The sequence below is a fragment of the Kogia breviceps genome, chromosome 7 (assembly GCF_026419965.1).
Source record: "Kogia breviceps isolate mKogBre1 chromosome 7, mKogBre1 haplotype 1, whole genome shotgun sequence".
Classification (NCBI taxonomy): Eukaryota; Metazoa; Chordata; class Mammalia; order Artiodactyla; family Physeteridae; genus Kogia; species Kogia breviceps.
Genome location: NC_081316.1, coordinates 11,204,449 through 11,220,728, shown reverse-complemented (window position 1 = coordinate 11,220,728; position 16,280 = coordinate 11,204,449). Strand labels below are relative to the sequence as shown.

Sequence of the window (16,280 nt, the reverse complement as noted above, 5' to 3'; positions counted from 1 at the left end):
TAAAAAGATAGTTGGGGACTTCCCTGGTGGCGCAGTGGTTGAGATTCTGCCTGCCTATGCAGGAGACACGGGTTCGTGCCCTGGTCCGGGAAGATCCCACATGCAGCAGAGCCGCTAGGCCCGTGAGTCATGGCCGCTGAACCTGCATGTCCGGAGCCTGTGCTCCGCAACGGGAGAGGCCACAACAGTGAGAGGCCCGTGCACCGCAAAAAAAAAAAAAAAAAAAAAGATAGTTGGATTATGAAGATATTTATATATATATAGGCACATAATTATATATAATGGAATATTACTTAGCCATGGATGGACCTATTATGCTTGGTGAAATAAGTCAGACAGAGAAAGACAAATACAGTGTGATATCACTTATATGTGGAATCTAAAAAAATAATACAAATGAATGTGCAAAACAGAAGCAGACTCACAGACATAGAAAACAAACCTATGTTTACCAAAGGGGGAGGGAAAAATTAGGAGTATGGGATTAACATATTCAAACTACTATGTATATAGCTCAGGGAGATCAGCTCGGTGCTTTGTGACCAACTAGAGGGATGGGATAGGGAGAGTGGGAGGGAGACACAAGAGGGAGGAGATATGGGGATATATGTATATGTATAGCTGATTCACTCTGCTATAAAGCAGAAACTAACACACCATTGTAAAGCAATTATACTCCAATAAAGATGTTAAAAAAATAAATAAATAAAAAATAAGAAGCCCAGTCCAGAAATCTGTGACCTAAAGAGAACAGGTCTCATGTGTAGTGCAAACAGAATGGCCTTTGGAATCAGAGACAAGTTACTTAACCTCTCTGAATTTCAGAATGCACAATGAGGAAATCAAAATGTCCCTCTAAATCAAATGAGATAGATATGTAAATGACATCAGTGGGTGGTAATCAACATTAACCATTCTGAAATATAACACCTCCGCCCCCCAAACTCATTTGTATCTATTAAAAGACGGGAATAAAGACACAGACCTACTAGAGAATGGACTTGAGGATATGGGGAGGGGGAAGGGTAAGCTGTGACAAAGTGAGAGAGTGGCATGGACATATATACACTATCAAATGTAAATTAGATAGCTAGTGGGAAGCAGCCACATAGCACAGGGAGATCACCTCTGTGCTTTGTGACCACCTAGAGGGGTGGGATAGGGAGGGTAGGAGGGAGGGAGACGCAAGAGGGAAGAGATATGGGAACATATGTATATGTATAACTGATTCACTTTGCTATAAAGTGGAAACTAACACACCATTGTAAAGCAATTATACTCCAATAAAGATGTTAAAAAAATAAAAACTGTTTTAAAAAGATGTTAAAAAAAACCCAAGAAAACAGAAAAACTACTATGTATAAAACAGTAAGCACCAAGGATATACTCTATAGTACAGGGAATTACAGCCATTAATCTTGTAATAAACTATACTGGAGTATAATCTACAAAAATACTGAATCACTATGCTGTACACCTGACACTAACACAATATTGCAAATCAACTATAGTTCAATTTTAAAACATGTTTTAAAATAAACATAATCTAAATACTGCATCCTAATTGATGACATCATTCTACATTATATAGTGTAGAAGAGTACTAATACTGATGTCTGCAACTTACTTTGAAATGTGTCAGAAAATAAGGCGGATTTGTGGATGAACTGATGGATGTATAAATGAATAGATTGATGATAAATATGTGATAAAACAAAAAAAATCTAAGTATTGGGTATAGGGAGTTCACTATGCATTATTTTCAACATTTCTGTATGATGGAAATCTTTCACAGAAAATTTGCAAAAACAAAATGTAGTCTTGTAGTAAGGCGTGCCACATCTGAATTACACAGGATTAGCTTCAGATTCTTTTGTCACTTGTCCTGAGAGCTAGAAATCTCACTCCAATCTCTTCTCAGGCTGCCTCTTTCTTTCCTTGTTTTCATTCCCTGGAACTAAAAGTTCTGGTTCTTTGTTAATGCTTTAAGCCATGAGGTATTCATCTAAACATTGAGCGTGCTATAAATAATGAGTTCCCAGAATGCTGGCACTGCAGAGGAGATGATTCCCAGGAATTTCCAAGTTTGAACAAGGTTGGATGGCTAAGGCAACCTGGCTCTGTTGAGAATTTTCCTCAAAGCCTCCTTCACTTCCTTGTCCCTCAGGCTGTAGATGAGAGGGTTCAACACGGGGATCGCTGTTGTGTAAAACACAGACACCCCCCCGTCCTCCTCCGAGGACTGGCCAGAGTTATCTCTCAGATACATGAAGATGAGGGTCCCAAAGCAGAGTGACACTGCAGTGAGGTGAGAGGCACACGGCCAGAAAGCCTTGGCCCGGCCTCCTGCAGAGGGAATCCTCATAATGGCCAAGATGATGAGCAAGTAGGACACCAAAATGACCACCATGCAGGCATGGATGACAAAGATGGAAAACACAATAATTACCACTTCCTGAGTGTAGCTGTCCCCACAGGTTATCTTTAAGAGAGGAGGGAGGTCACATAAAATGAAGTCAATCTCATTGGTTCCACAAAAGGAGAGTGTGAAAGCTGAGACCTTCCACACCAAGGCGCTGAAGACACGTAAGCTGAAGCTTACGTGCTGAAGCAGCATAAGCCCCCTCAACACACACACACACACAAAACCCAACCAGGCCTTCCTCCTCATGATAGTGACACATAGCAGGGGTAGGCACATGGCCACGTAGCGGTCATAGGCCATGCGGGCCAGGAGGTAGCAGTCAATGGAGCCAAAGAAGGTGAAGAGAAAGAACTGGGCAGCACAGAGTGTGTAGGATAAAGCGGCCCTGTTCTCCAGCAACACAGCCATCATCAGAGGCACAGTAGCAGATGTCCATGAACGAGAGGTGACTCAAAAGGAAGTACGTGGGGGTGTGGAGTCAGAGATCCATGCGGATCAGGATAATCATGCCCAAGTTCCCCAACAGGGTGAGGAGATAGATAAATAGAAACAGGAGGAAGAGAGGTAGTGCCCATTCAGGACAGTCAATGAATGCTATGAGGAGGAATTTGGTCACCAAGGTGAGGTTCTTCTCTGCCATGAATCCAGAGGCACCTGAGAAGCAAGTTAGGGAACTATAAATAGGAATTAACTGTATCTCTAGGTTACATGTATTGAACAAGTGCTATGGACAAAATATGCCAGGGGCTATGTGCTGCTTCAGAGATGACTGGTCTTAACTCCTACTTCTAAGGGAGTTCTGTGACATGTCAAGAAAACTGATGTGAACGCAAGGCTTTGATCACATTATTCAGAAGGACACAACGGAGACTCTACACAGAGACCTCAACAAGACACATCGTGTCTTCTAAGTTTGCCCTCTCTGGAAGTCAGGTGTTTCACTGTCTCCTCTCCCCCCAACTTCTTCCCCCCCCCACCTTTAAAAGCAAATGAAATCACAGGGAAAACAAAAGCCTGGGATGTTGCTCCGAGGAGAAACTGGCATACTCTTTTTGTTGGCATGGCCTCTGTCATCTCTCTGCATCTTTAACACGGCAGTATTTCTTTGGCCCCCAATTCAGAGGCATTTTGTTAAGCCACTGAATTTCAAGATGGCTCAATTCAGGAAAGGAAATAAGGAAGATGGGGAAGAACAGAATAATTATAGAATAATTGTTGTCTTGGACAATTATGCAAATCAAGAGAAAATGAGACCATATCGGTCACTGATTCATCACCGTGCTAAGCATTCTAAATGAAGAGCAGGAGATACAAAACGAAGCAAATCCCTGTAAAAGAGAAAACACAATGCGTGTCTACAAGGACTATGCAATCTAGCAGGTTACATAATTATTCATGCTACAGATAACAGGTACTAAGTTCATAAGTGAGGTGTAGTCCAGGTGCCATGGGGAGTCAATGTAAGGCACGATTACTTATAGATGGGGTAGATCAGGGAAGGCTTCCCAGTGGACGTGGACTTTGGCAGGCAGTTTGGATGGAAGTGAGGGTGGGAGAATGATGGGCAAAACTCTTCAGAAAGGGGGAGCAGCGTAAATAAATTCACAGGGACAGGAAAGCCCAGGGACTACTCCTGGGGCAATGAGTGGGGCTTTGGCCACAGTACAGGATGGTATTAGGCAAGTCCAGGACTAGGGTGAGATGAGTGAGGCACTCACCTTGGATTCAGAAGTTAAGGTGGCACCAAAACCTTTAGTAAACAAGGTGAATAATCATATAATATTATCAAAGATAAAAATCAACACAAAAATCTCTATGATGAATAAAATATCAAAATTTTCAGAACAATTTTTTTTTTAGATTCCATATATATGTGTTAGCATACAGTATTTGTTTTTCTCTTTCTGACTTACCTAGGGGCAGAACAAGAATAAAGACACAGATGTAGAGCATGGACTTGAGGATATGGGGAGGGGGAAGGGTAAGCTGGGACGAAGTGAGAGAGCGGCATGGACATATATACACCACCAAATGTAAAATAGATCGCTAGTGGGAAGCAGCCGCATAGCACAGGGAGATCAGCTCGGTGCTTTGGGACCACCTAGATGGGTGGGATAGGGAGGGTGGGAGGGAGATGCAAGAGGGAGGAGATATGGGGATATATGTATATGTAGAGCTGATTCACTTTGTTATACAGCAGAAACTAACACACCATTGTAAAGCAATTATACTCCAATAAAGATGTTAAAAATAATAATAATAAAATAAAATAAATTGAATGAAAATACAGGTACAGAATAAAAATATATATATATATATATATCAAAATTTTAAATAAAGAGTATCAGTATTACTGATTTTCCTTTTGCCTCAGTCTCCATTACGGTACAGCATAGCGCTGGTACCCTACGCTTGAAAAAGGAGGGTGAGACCAACAGCTTCCAGGGCACAGGCTTAAAAAGTGCCTTTTAATGGACATTCCATTTCTTTCCTCTCTACCCTCCACTTAGGAAAAGAAAATGTAGGAAAGTCAACCTAATAAGATCTAATACTTGCAGAGTAGCTTTAACTATTTCCAAGTACTCTCTTCATCTTCACAAGACCCCTGTGGGATTGAGAGAGATAACAAATTCCTCCTGTGTACTGGTGAGGAAACACGGCAAACAGAGGCCCAAGGTCATGTAGTTACCTGGTGAGTGGACTAGAAATTGTGTCGGTCCTGGTTGCAAATGGACTCCGCCTAAGCCACAGGCCCTACAGCCCAAGAGGACATATTTTTATGACCACACATACATCCACATCCACACCCAGAGCTCACTGGGTGACGAAGTGAGTCCTCTGGGCTATGCTGTATTAAGAAATTACCTTCAAACCACAGTGACTGAACACAATAAATTTCAATTTACCCATGGAAACGCCAGTGTGGGGTAAGTAGTCCTCCTCTGTCTTGCAGCTAAGCCATTTCGTGCAGGTGACCTTCAAGACTGCTAGTGCGGGGGAGGACAGGGAAAGATCAAGCAGGATGTCACTAAGGACCAGGCCTGGTTATGCCTCCCTCCCTCCTACATCACAGTGACCTGAATCCAGTCACAGGGGTTCAACATTACTGCCTACATAACCTAGAAGATGTAGGGAAGCGCACAGATATTTGTGCAAACAAATATTGGGGCCGAAATCTCTGCCACACCCCTCACCTTCTGTGCATCCTTTGTGCAGGAGAAAGTCTAGAACCCACCCCAGAATTTCCAAGGACAGTCAAGGGCTCACTCTTGCGTTTGCGTGGCTCTGTTTTCCTGCTTCCGCTAAAGCGTTATTTACACTCGTGGCCACTTCCCATTACTTCCCACCCTTTCCAGTACCACATCATGCCAAGCATGAAGCATGACCTTTTGTCTTTATCCTTCACTCTCTAAAGCAAAATTAACACAGGGCGTTTGTTTGGGTAGCCGACTTTTAATAAAAATATTGTAGAGAACTTAAGAGGTTCATAACTACACAGATTAGGGAGAAAATTAGAATTGAATAATTGATGTCGTTGTTCTACAAATTCCCCAGCCATTTCCATCACAAGAAATTTGTCACTGGCTGCCCCTCACCTCCACCTTAAGCCTGCCCACTACTATATGACCCGTATCTTTCTCTGCTGAGATCATCTTTTATTTACATTTCTCTTCTCCCAACTCCGCAATCTTCCAAATCCCTATCTAGTCCAATCTACTGGTAGAAGGCTCAAAATTCTTTGTATATTGTTATGCATGATAATCTGAATCTTTAATACCCAAATACCTTCCATTTAGACCATACATTAGAGGTTCTTAAATTCCATAATCCAGATGCCCTTTAAGATGTTTTCCTCAACAAAGGGAAATGTCTCTCTTCAATAGAAAAAAAATAGGTCAAACTCCAGCTAGCATTTAATTTTTTTTTTTTTTACTTTTAACATACAGAATAATGATTTCGTGCTCAAAAATGCCTTAGAAACTGGGTTAAATAACGAAAACTGTCTTTACTAAATAATTTCTTGGAGGCTTTCGTGCGATAATATACTTTATAAATCTCCAAAATGAAGTACGTATTTTGCAGCAATTCTCAAAAGTATTTGACAATGGAATGTTTACTAGGCTACTCTTGTGTACAAACACCCACAAATTCAGTGACACACAAAAATAAGCATTTACTCTCACATCCATAGGTTCTAGGATTCGGCTTATCAAGGCTGGGCTGGGCTAGCTTAGCCAAGCTGCAGCTTGGTTCCTGATTTGTTTCACATGTCTCTCACCATCTTTGGGTCAGCAAGCTACTGAAGACATGTTCTTCTAATAGTGGCAGAGGCCCAAGTGAGCAAAGTTCCATTATCAAAACACATTCAAGTCTTTGCTTACATCCGGCCTGCATGTCTGTCAGCCAAAGAAAGTCACATGGTCAAGCTCAACAATCTGGGGCAGGAGAGTATATTCTATTCACAGTGGAAGAGGAGTTTTCAGAACACTTTTCCCTATCATCCATAAATACTCAAGTCCTACCACCAAACCACATGCAAAATACATTCATCACCACCTAAGACCACCCACCCATACAAGCCTCTACAAATTACAAGTCACGCCTTGGTATCCGTGGGGGATTGCTTCAAGGACCTGCCCCGAATAACAAAATCTGCAAACACTCAAGTACCATAGTTGGCTCTCTGAATTAGTGATTCTATACTCATGGTCCCACAGTCCTGAATTCAGCCAAACATGGATCCTGTAGTACTGCAGTATTTATTGAAAAATAGTCACATATAAGTGGACCCCTGCAATTCAAACCTGTGTTGTTCAAGGGTCAGCTGTACATCGTTGGGATCAAAGTTTAGGACCTTGTGATCTCTATCAGCCCAGATGCAGCTCCCCTTGGTCTAAAGAATTATGAACTAAAAAGACAAGTTATCTGCCTGCCCTACAAACACCCAACATACATTGGTGAACCATGCAGGATAACCACAGTAAACATACCATTAGAAAAAAGGAAGAATGGTAGGCACATGGCAGGCACTGGTCCATAGAAATTCTGAGATCCTACTGGGCAAATATTGCCATGTCCCCCTACCCTGGGGTATGAAATGTGCCTTGTTAGGCCATGAACCTTCTCATTGGTGGAGATAGGGCACCCCAGGTGGGTGTCCCTCAGGGCTCTTAGAAAATATCATGACCAATAGATCTTTCTCATACCCCAAAGTACTTTAATCCTAAATATAGATATCTTCTATTTTAGCCTTTTTTCTTTCATTTGGTATTCTCTAACCACTTAGAGTTTACTAGAGAGAGGACATGGTAAATTTTGGTTAAGTCTATGGATCCTGGTATCAGACCGTCTGGGTTGGAATCCTGGCTCCTTCACGTTCTACCTGTGTGATCTTGGGAAATATGCATAATATCAGTGTGGTTCAACTACCTCATCTGTAAATTGGGAATAATAGTACCAACTTCATAAAGTTATGGAGCAAATCAAATGAAAGTGACATGAGTGAGAGAAATAAAACCACTCTTCAGTAAGGTATCCTAATCTTCACTATCAGAAAAGTGTTTCCCAGAACCTCTTCCCAAATTCAACCTTTCTTCCTACTTCCTGTCTGAATCTTTACACATTCAGTGACATTGCAGAGTTCCCACGAACTGGTTACTTTAAGATAGTAATAAACTTTATATCTGGGTTTTAATGAATGTAAAAATCACTAATAATAATTGTGAAGCCACAGAAATAGCTAACATCTCTGAGGCACCATGAAGTACCATGCAAAGCACTTTACATGTAACTTCTCACTTAAAATTATAAAGCATTCAGACAAAACGTAACATTTCTAATCATATAAGGAAATATCCTCATAGATGATAAAGCAATCTCTGGTTGGTAGTTCTCGTAAATTCATTATGCAATTGTCATCTCATCATCTCCCTATCCCATTTTCCTCTTTCTACTCTAGCTCAATATTAATGTTACTGCTGACGTCAACCTTCCCTGTTGTTAACATTACACAATTTAATTTAAAATTTTATCAGTATTTCTTCCCATTAAAATATGGAATTTCTTTGCTGACATTCTGCCTCTGTCTTTCATTGCTTTCCCTGGAGGCAGGCTTTATGGGAAACTCCTTACTGGAAGATACTCTACCTCCTGGAGGCTGGTTCCATGCCTCCTGTGCTGCAACCACTTGCAAATGATAACGATAGCCCAGATGATTAGTACAACAGAGGAGGTGTTCGATGAGCATTTTGCAGAACTGTGAAGATAATTAGTACAACTTGGCTTTATTAAGAGGTTTCCTCAGGGCCTCCTTCATGTCCTTGTTCCCCAGGCTATAAAATCAGGAAGTGTAGCCTGGAGCTTACAATTGTGTAGAACTTGGTCGCAGCATTTTCCCCTTCCAGAGACTTTCCTAAATCATTGCATATATAAAATAAAGCTCAAGTCACAAAGATCAGCCCTACTGTAGTTATGTAAGAGACAAAGGTAGAGCAGGTCTTTGCCTGGTGAGCTGATTTTCAGATGTTTAGATGGACTTGTCAATGAACAGCTAAGTGAACAGGATCACAGCTAGTCTGGTCAGAATCATATAGAAAGCAAATCATATATAGTAACAGAAATCATATAGAGAAAAATTATATATAGCAGCAGCTGCTAGAGGAAGCTATGTCCCAGGTCTGTGCCAATAGCAATGGGAGGTGACAGAAAATAAAATCAATTTATAAGGGCCATAGAGGGAGATGAAGAAGGTGAAATAGGTAGATAGAATTGCATTTGTCAAACCCTCTAAAATCCGCCCTCACCAGCTTCTGCTATACCTCCTAAGAGTCAGGATGGTGGCAAAAAGCAGAGGTCAACAGTGGCCACAAAATAATCATAAACACATGTGAAAATCTAACTAATATTGCCAAAGATGAGGTCCTAAGTTCACTCAAGTAATATTTGGGGATTTTAAGCTCTGGATTTTACATCAATTCCCACTGTAAAAATTGAATAAACAGAAACCCAATTAAATAGAGTTGAGAGACCAGAAAGGGAGAGCTCTTGTGCCCTGTGATGACAGCAGAGCCCAGCAGGAAGGAGAATGATGGCTCTTTCCTGGAACTTAATAGAATCATTCAGACTTATCAACCTCATTTCTCTGACTCATATCTGCTAGTTCATATGCTTGTCGGTGAAGGACAGGCTCAACATTGGATGAAAACTGCTAATAGGGAAAATCCTAAAAAGTCTCTAGAATTTCACCTGGGAGACCAGCCCACTAACTTATTATATGAACAGGCTTAGTCAATCGTTAGGGGCCTTTGTCAAGCAATTCCTGGGCTTTTCCGAAGCCTGTTGATCGGAACAAAATTCAGGCTTGTGTTCACAAAACATCTGATGAACCTTTTCATGGTTATTACAATTAACTTCAGATTATATTTAAAGAAAGTTCTGGTCTTCCTTCAGATGTTGATTCTAGTGTCTAACTCTATGTCTATTAATGGGCTGAACCAGGACCTTCCCCTTCTAGTAAAAAGGACCAGGATGGAAGGGGAAACTATATCCACTCCAGATTTAGTTAATCTGGCAAACCAGTTCTCTCATACTCTAGATGAGTCATCTCAAAAGAAGACCAATAAAATTCTTAATCTTCAACTCCAGTGAATGAAGGCTCCTAAATGAAACCAAAACTCTCTTAGTTTCTGCTATTGCATAGAGTCAGGACACTGGAAAAAGAATGGTACAAACTTAAGTGCTTAGGCACCTTCAGCCCTCTCACCAGCCTCTCTGATGTTCTTTCTCCCAGTTCTCCATGATGAGGCTCCAAGGAACTACAGGGGCTCTTCCCAATCCCCCCTCTTAATTGTCTCAGAGAACATTTCTCCAGATTGGAGATGAATCTCTTCCGATCCTAATTGACACCAAAGCCACACTCTCGGTGCTCAAGCCAGCTGTTGTAAAGCAGCCCCTGCCTCGAATAGTGGAGATCTTCAATGACCCTCCGAATGTTCCTGTCTCTGAACCTATCCACTTTTGTTTAGGCTCTTTGAGTGACATCCACCATCTTTCCCTTAGTTCCTCCACCTCTATCCATTTATTAGGCCGAGACTTCTTAAAGAAGTATCATGCCAGAATTTCTTTCTCCCAAAGGGGGAAAATAATTCTAGAATTTGGCAGTAGTCACCAAAGTAACCAACCAGGTGAATTAAATGATACTTTGACATCTTTTATTTGTTGTGTTTCTGACAACACTAGAGCTGATTCTGTAAACACTGATGATTTGTCCCTATTAACTCAGCTACCACTTTCCTTAAGAGCAAAATCTCCAACTGATGTTGGCAAAATTCATAGCACGCCTTCCATCGAAATTCAAATAGACCCCTCAGTCTTCCCAGAATTAACCATACCCTATAAGTAAAGGAGCCCTTCAAGGCATAAATCCCATAATAGAAGATTCCAAGGCTTGAAGCCTCTTTATCCCTTGTACTAGTGTACTTTTATCCCTCTGTATCCCTTGTACTAGTCCCTGTTAACACTCGCATTTTACTGGTGAGAAAGCCTAAGGGCTGAGTTTTGGTCCTGGACAAACCTCCAGGTTTGTCCAGCACCTTAAAGCAATAAACAACATTGTCAATGGAATATTACTCAGTCATAAAAAGGAATGAAACTGGGTCATTTGCAGAGACTTGGATGGACCTAGAGACTGTTATACAGAGTGAAGTAAGTCAGAAAGAGAAAAACAAATATCATATATTAATGTATACATGTGGAACCTGAAAAAATTGGTATAGACGATCTCATTTACAAAACAGAAGTAGGGACACGGACATAGAGAACAAAAGTATGGATGCCAAGGGGAAAGGGGGTGGGTGGGAGGAATTGGGAGATTGCGATTGACATATATACACTATTGATACTGTGTATAAAGTAGATAACTAATGAGAACCTACTGTATAGCTCAGGGAACTCTACTCAGTGCTCTGTGGTGACCTAAATGGGAAGGAAATCCAAAAAAGAGGGAATGTATGTATATTTATAGCTGATTCGCTTTGCTGTACAGTAGAAACTAACACAATATTGTAAAGCAACTATACTCCAATAAATTTTTTTTTTTTTTTTGTGGTACGCGGGCCTCTCACTGTTGTGGCCTCTCCCGTTGCGGAGCTGCGCTCCGGACGCGCAGGCTCAGTGGCCATGGCTCACGGGCCCAGCCGCTCTGCGGCATGTGGGATCTTCCCGGACCGGGGCACGAACCCGTGTCCCCTGCATCGGCAGGCGGATTCTCAACCACTGCGCCACCAGGGAAGCCCATCCAATAAATTTTTTTTTAAAAAGAGTTGAGAAGTTAAAAAAAAAAAACATTGCTATCCCTCAACACCTTGTTTTTCCTACCCTCATATGTTACAAACATCCATTCCCACTGGAAGTAAATCCTTTACTGTAATTGTTTTATGCAGTGCATTCTTCAGTACTCCAGTTCATGAAGCTAGAAAATACCTTTCTGCCTTCACTTGAGGAGAAAAACAATTCACCTGGACAGTAATGCCTCAGGGTTACACTGAGAGTCCTTCTTATTTTTGTAAATCCTGAAGGCTGATTTGGATGTTGGATGATATAAAGTTCCCTAGAGGTTCTACTTTGTTGCAATATGTGGATGATTTGCTTCTCTGCTCTCCTTACCAGGCATCCTCACAGGAAGTCGGTATGCACTTAGTTTTAAGGGGATAGAAGGTCCCCAAAGAAAAATTGCAGTTTGCCCGAACCCAAGTTCAACATTTAGGGCATCTGATATCAGAACAAGGGCTACAGTTAGATCCAGATAGACTTCATGGTGTCCCAAGTTTCCCCAAACCCAAAACTAAACACTAAGTCTGAGGTTTTCTCAGCTGGTTTGTTATTGCTGAAATTGGATTATAATTTCTCTTTTATGGTCAAACCTCTATGTGTTTTATTCAATAAAAACAACCCTGACTCAATTTTATGAGAAGAACTGAATGATATAGCCCTCAAGGTCTTAAGGCCTTAAAGGAAAGTTTGATGAACCCACCTGCCCTTGGACATCCCAATTATCAGATTTCCTTTTTCCTTTTTTTTAATATGAAAAGGAAGGAAATGCCCTTGGGGTACTCACCCAAGAAAACAGGGACAACCCTTGACCCCTAGGGCATTATAGCCAGCAACTGGACCCAGGGGCCAGGGATATGACCCTTCCCTTAGAGCCACTAAGGCCACTGCCCTTCCGGTTGAGGTCACTGAGAAAATCATGTGGGTTCTCTGTTAACCATTTTTGCACCTCATGCGGTAGAATCTCTCCTGAATTCTCACCACACTCAACATTTTTCAGCCATCCATCTCACCTCCTATGAAGTCCTTTCATTAACTGCCCCTCACATAATTCCTTTATGTTTTAATAATCTTAACCTGACTACTCTCCTCCCCTTTGACACTGACAGAGTACAATACCTATGATTGCGTAACACGGACCACCTCCTGACTCCTCACCATGAGCTACAGGAAATTCCATGGAGTAACACTGACTTCCCATGGTTCACTGATGGTTCTTATTTCAAAAGTGACAAGAGCAAATACTGTGCTGGATATGCTATTACAACTCTTTTTGATATTGTTGAAGCAGTATCTTTATCTATGGCTACTTCAGCCCAACACACCAAATTATATGCTCTTATACAGACCTGTATTTTAGCCAAGGACAAAACTGCCAATATTTATATTGAAATATACTTTCGGAGTAGCTCATGATTTTGGAATGTTGTGGAAGCAACATGGCTTCCTTACTTCCAGTGGAAATAAAATTAAAATTGGCCCCTATGTTCAGGAATTATTGCCTGCAATGTTTTTACCTGCCACTTTAGCTATTATTAAGATTCTGGGGCATTCTAAACTCGACTCTCTGGAAGTGATCTGCTATTTCAGCAAGGAATGCTGCCCTTAAAGGGACCAATAGGAGTCAAACTCCATCATGTTCCAAAGAGTTATTCCCCCAAAAAATAATTTAGAAAAACTGGCTAGAGATGCTCAAAAATTGGCCTCAAAAAAGGAAAAACAAAACTGGAAATTTAACAATTGTTGGTTTGATAAAAAGAGAAAGCTGTGGTTTACACCAAATAACAACCAAGTCCTACCGGACACTCTAAAGTTCCTAGTCCTCACCACCGTACATGCATTAAACCACTGGCCTACTGACAAAATGATAGTCTTCATGAATCAGTATCAGTGGGGAAATATTAGCAAAGGCCCCATGGTGCTTACCTCACTTGTCCCACTTGTCCAAAGTACAACACAGGAAGTCTGTTCATACTGCTCCTGGACTTTTTTAACCTCCTAACAGACCATTCAAGCTCTGACAAATGGATTTCACACAACTTCCTCTGAGTAACAGATAAAAATATGTTTTAGACATGGTCTGCATGTTTTCACACTGAACAGAAACTTTTCATTGCAGACAAGCTACTGTCTCTTCTGTGGCTAAAGTTCTTTTTGGAAAAGGTCATCTCTGCATGGTGAACTCATCTTGAACTTCACAGTGATTGAGGAACCCATGATAGTAGCCAAGTGCCTTAAAAGTCTGTGCTGTTTGGCCAGGTTTACAACATTTTCACTTCACCACTCTCAATCCTCTGGTTTAGGTGAACACACAAAAGGCATTATTAAGACTCAGTTGGCAAAATTTGTAGAGGCCCTCCAAATTCCTTGGCCAAAAGCGTTGTTGTTGGTCCTTCTAAATCTTATATCTACCTCTTTAGGAACTCATAAGCTCTCACCCTTTGAGATAGCCATGGAATGCCCAGTGTACTTGGCTCCTGATTCTTTTGACCCACAACAGATAAAAGGAGAGATAGTCTACTATGGCAAAGGCCTAATTGCTTCTATTAAAAATAACTTTGTTTTGGTAGAGCAATTTTTTACAATGCGACCTTGGGAGAAAAAGACCTTAGGCATCATACCTTGCAACCTGGAGATTTTGTCTACTGTAGAAGACACCTCCAGAAGAATTCTCTTCAACTTCATTAGAAAAGCCCCTATCAGACACTGCTAACCAACTCTTGTGTCACCAAGCTCCAAGAAACTGACCCTGGGATTCATGTGACATACCTAAAGAAAGCACCAAACACTGACTGCACCTGCATATCATCTGGTGACCTAAAAGTAAAGATTTCCTGGAATTGAAGCAGACAACATCTGATGAGACAGCTTTCCCATGATATCTAGACCAGGCCTGTTGGAAGTTTCTCACCAAAACTTTGATGATGACATAATGCTTCAGGTGATCTCCCATGTCTATGGTCTTGATAGCACATAAACTTCAGATAAAAAGTACCTGAGAGGGCTTCCCTGGTGGCTCAGTGGTTAAGAATCTTCCTGCCAATGCAGGGGACACGGGTTCGAGCCCTGGTCCGGGAAGATCCCACATGCCGTGGAGCAACTAAACCTGTGCATCACAACTACTGAGCCTGCACTCCAGAGCCCATGAGCCACAACTAGTGAAGCCCACCTGCCTAGAGCCCATGATCCTCAACAAGAGAAGCCACAGCAATGAGAAGCCCTCGCACCGCAACAAAGAGTAACCCCCACTCACCACAACTAGAGAAAGCCCACTCACAGCAACGAAGACCCAATGCAGCCAAAAATATAAATAAATAAGTTTATTTTTTTAAAAAGTACCTGAGAGTTCTCCCTCTTACCCCTTCCTGTTACTCAGATGTGACCTTAATAGATTTCCAATCTATGCATTTTCCCTCCAACATGAGATACTCCACCCAGGAAAGATCTTTTCTGACATTGGGTGGGGGCGGGGGGGAGGAAGCCTCTGAAAATAGAAAACCTGACTCTTGATCAGTGATATTTTCAGAGAAAGACCTTGATCAAAAGGGGGAAAGGAAAAAAATTAAACAGAAACTTCAATTAAATAGAGTTGGGAGACCAGAAGGGGGAGCTCTCACATCCTGTAACAATAGCAGAGCCCAACAGGAAGAATAAAGACCCCTCTTCTTTCCTAGCAAGGACTCAGCCAATGAAAAATCATGGACTCTTTGTTTACTATAACCCTCCCAACTCCCTCTTCCCCTCTATAAAAGCATTCTCCTCATCATATGGGAACTCGCACACACTCACCATGGTTGCAGACTCCGAATTGCAATTCTCTGCTGATCCCAAATAAATCCACCTTTGCTGGAGAAATATCTGGCAGTCTATTTTTTTCAGGTTAGCACCACCATCCAATACCTTGTGTTCCTTATAGCCCTGTTTTACCTCCATGATTCAGGAAGCAGTGATTACTTGTCATGCACTTTCCCTTCAGAAGTGGGTCTGATACATCCTGAACTAAAGGAACCAATTAAATGTCTAAAAATAGATTTTTAAATACATTTAAGAAAAAATAGTCTTGACATTAAAGCTTTTAATTGTAAGAAAGACTGTTAAAAATAAAATATTTTCCTTGGAATTCCTCAAGATGGATCTTTTCATGTAAAGAGCAATCCTGGAAGTCAGGAAGCAGAGAGTTTATACCATGTGCCTAAAATTCATACTATGATAGTCATTTTCTTACCTAAAAGGGAAAGAAGACTGTAATGTAAGCTCTGACAGTTGGCTTTTCTTTTTGTAATGCAAGTATCTGACTTTAAGCTTTGATTGCTGAGGCATCCACTTGAAAGATGCATCAGCTTCAATGAAGGCTATCTGGAATAAATACATTGCCCCCCACCTCATGAGCCTCCTTTGTTTTAGAGATCCTAAATGTTGATGTGGTCATTTGGGCCGATGTTTTTTCCTCTCTTTTTTCTATCTTCCCATGCTTTAAATTCCCACTATTATGTTTCAAATTCCCACTATTATGTTTCAAATTCACTAA

The 16,280-nt window shown here is 41.3% G+C and overlaps 1 protein-coding gene across 1 annotated transcript; it reads right to left on the bottom strand.

The window, feature by feature from the left end:
* Window positions 1-2,104: 2,104 nt before the first annotated feature.
* Window positions 2,105-3,065, bottom strand: LOC131759705 (olfactory receptor 9Q1-like). The gene is given in 3 exon segments (XM_067039381.1): window positions 2,105-2,597; window positions 2,655-2,846; window positions 2,848-3,065. Coding segments are annotated over 3 exon segments (903 nt in total).
* Between the last annotated feature and the right edge of the window lie 13,215 nt (window positions 3,066-16,280).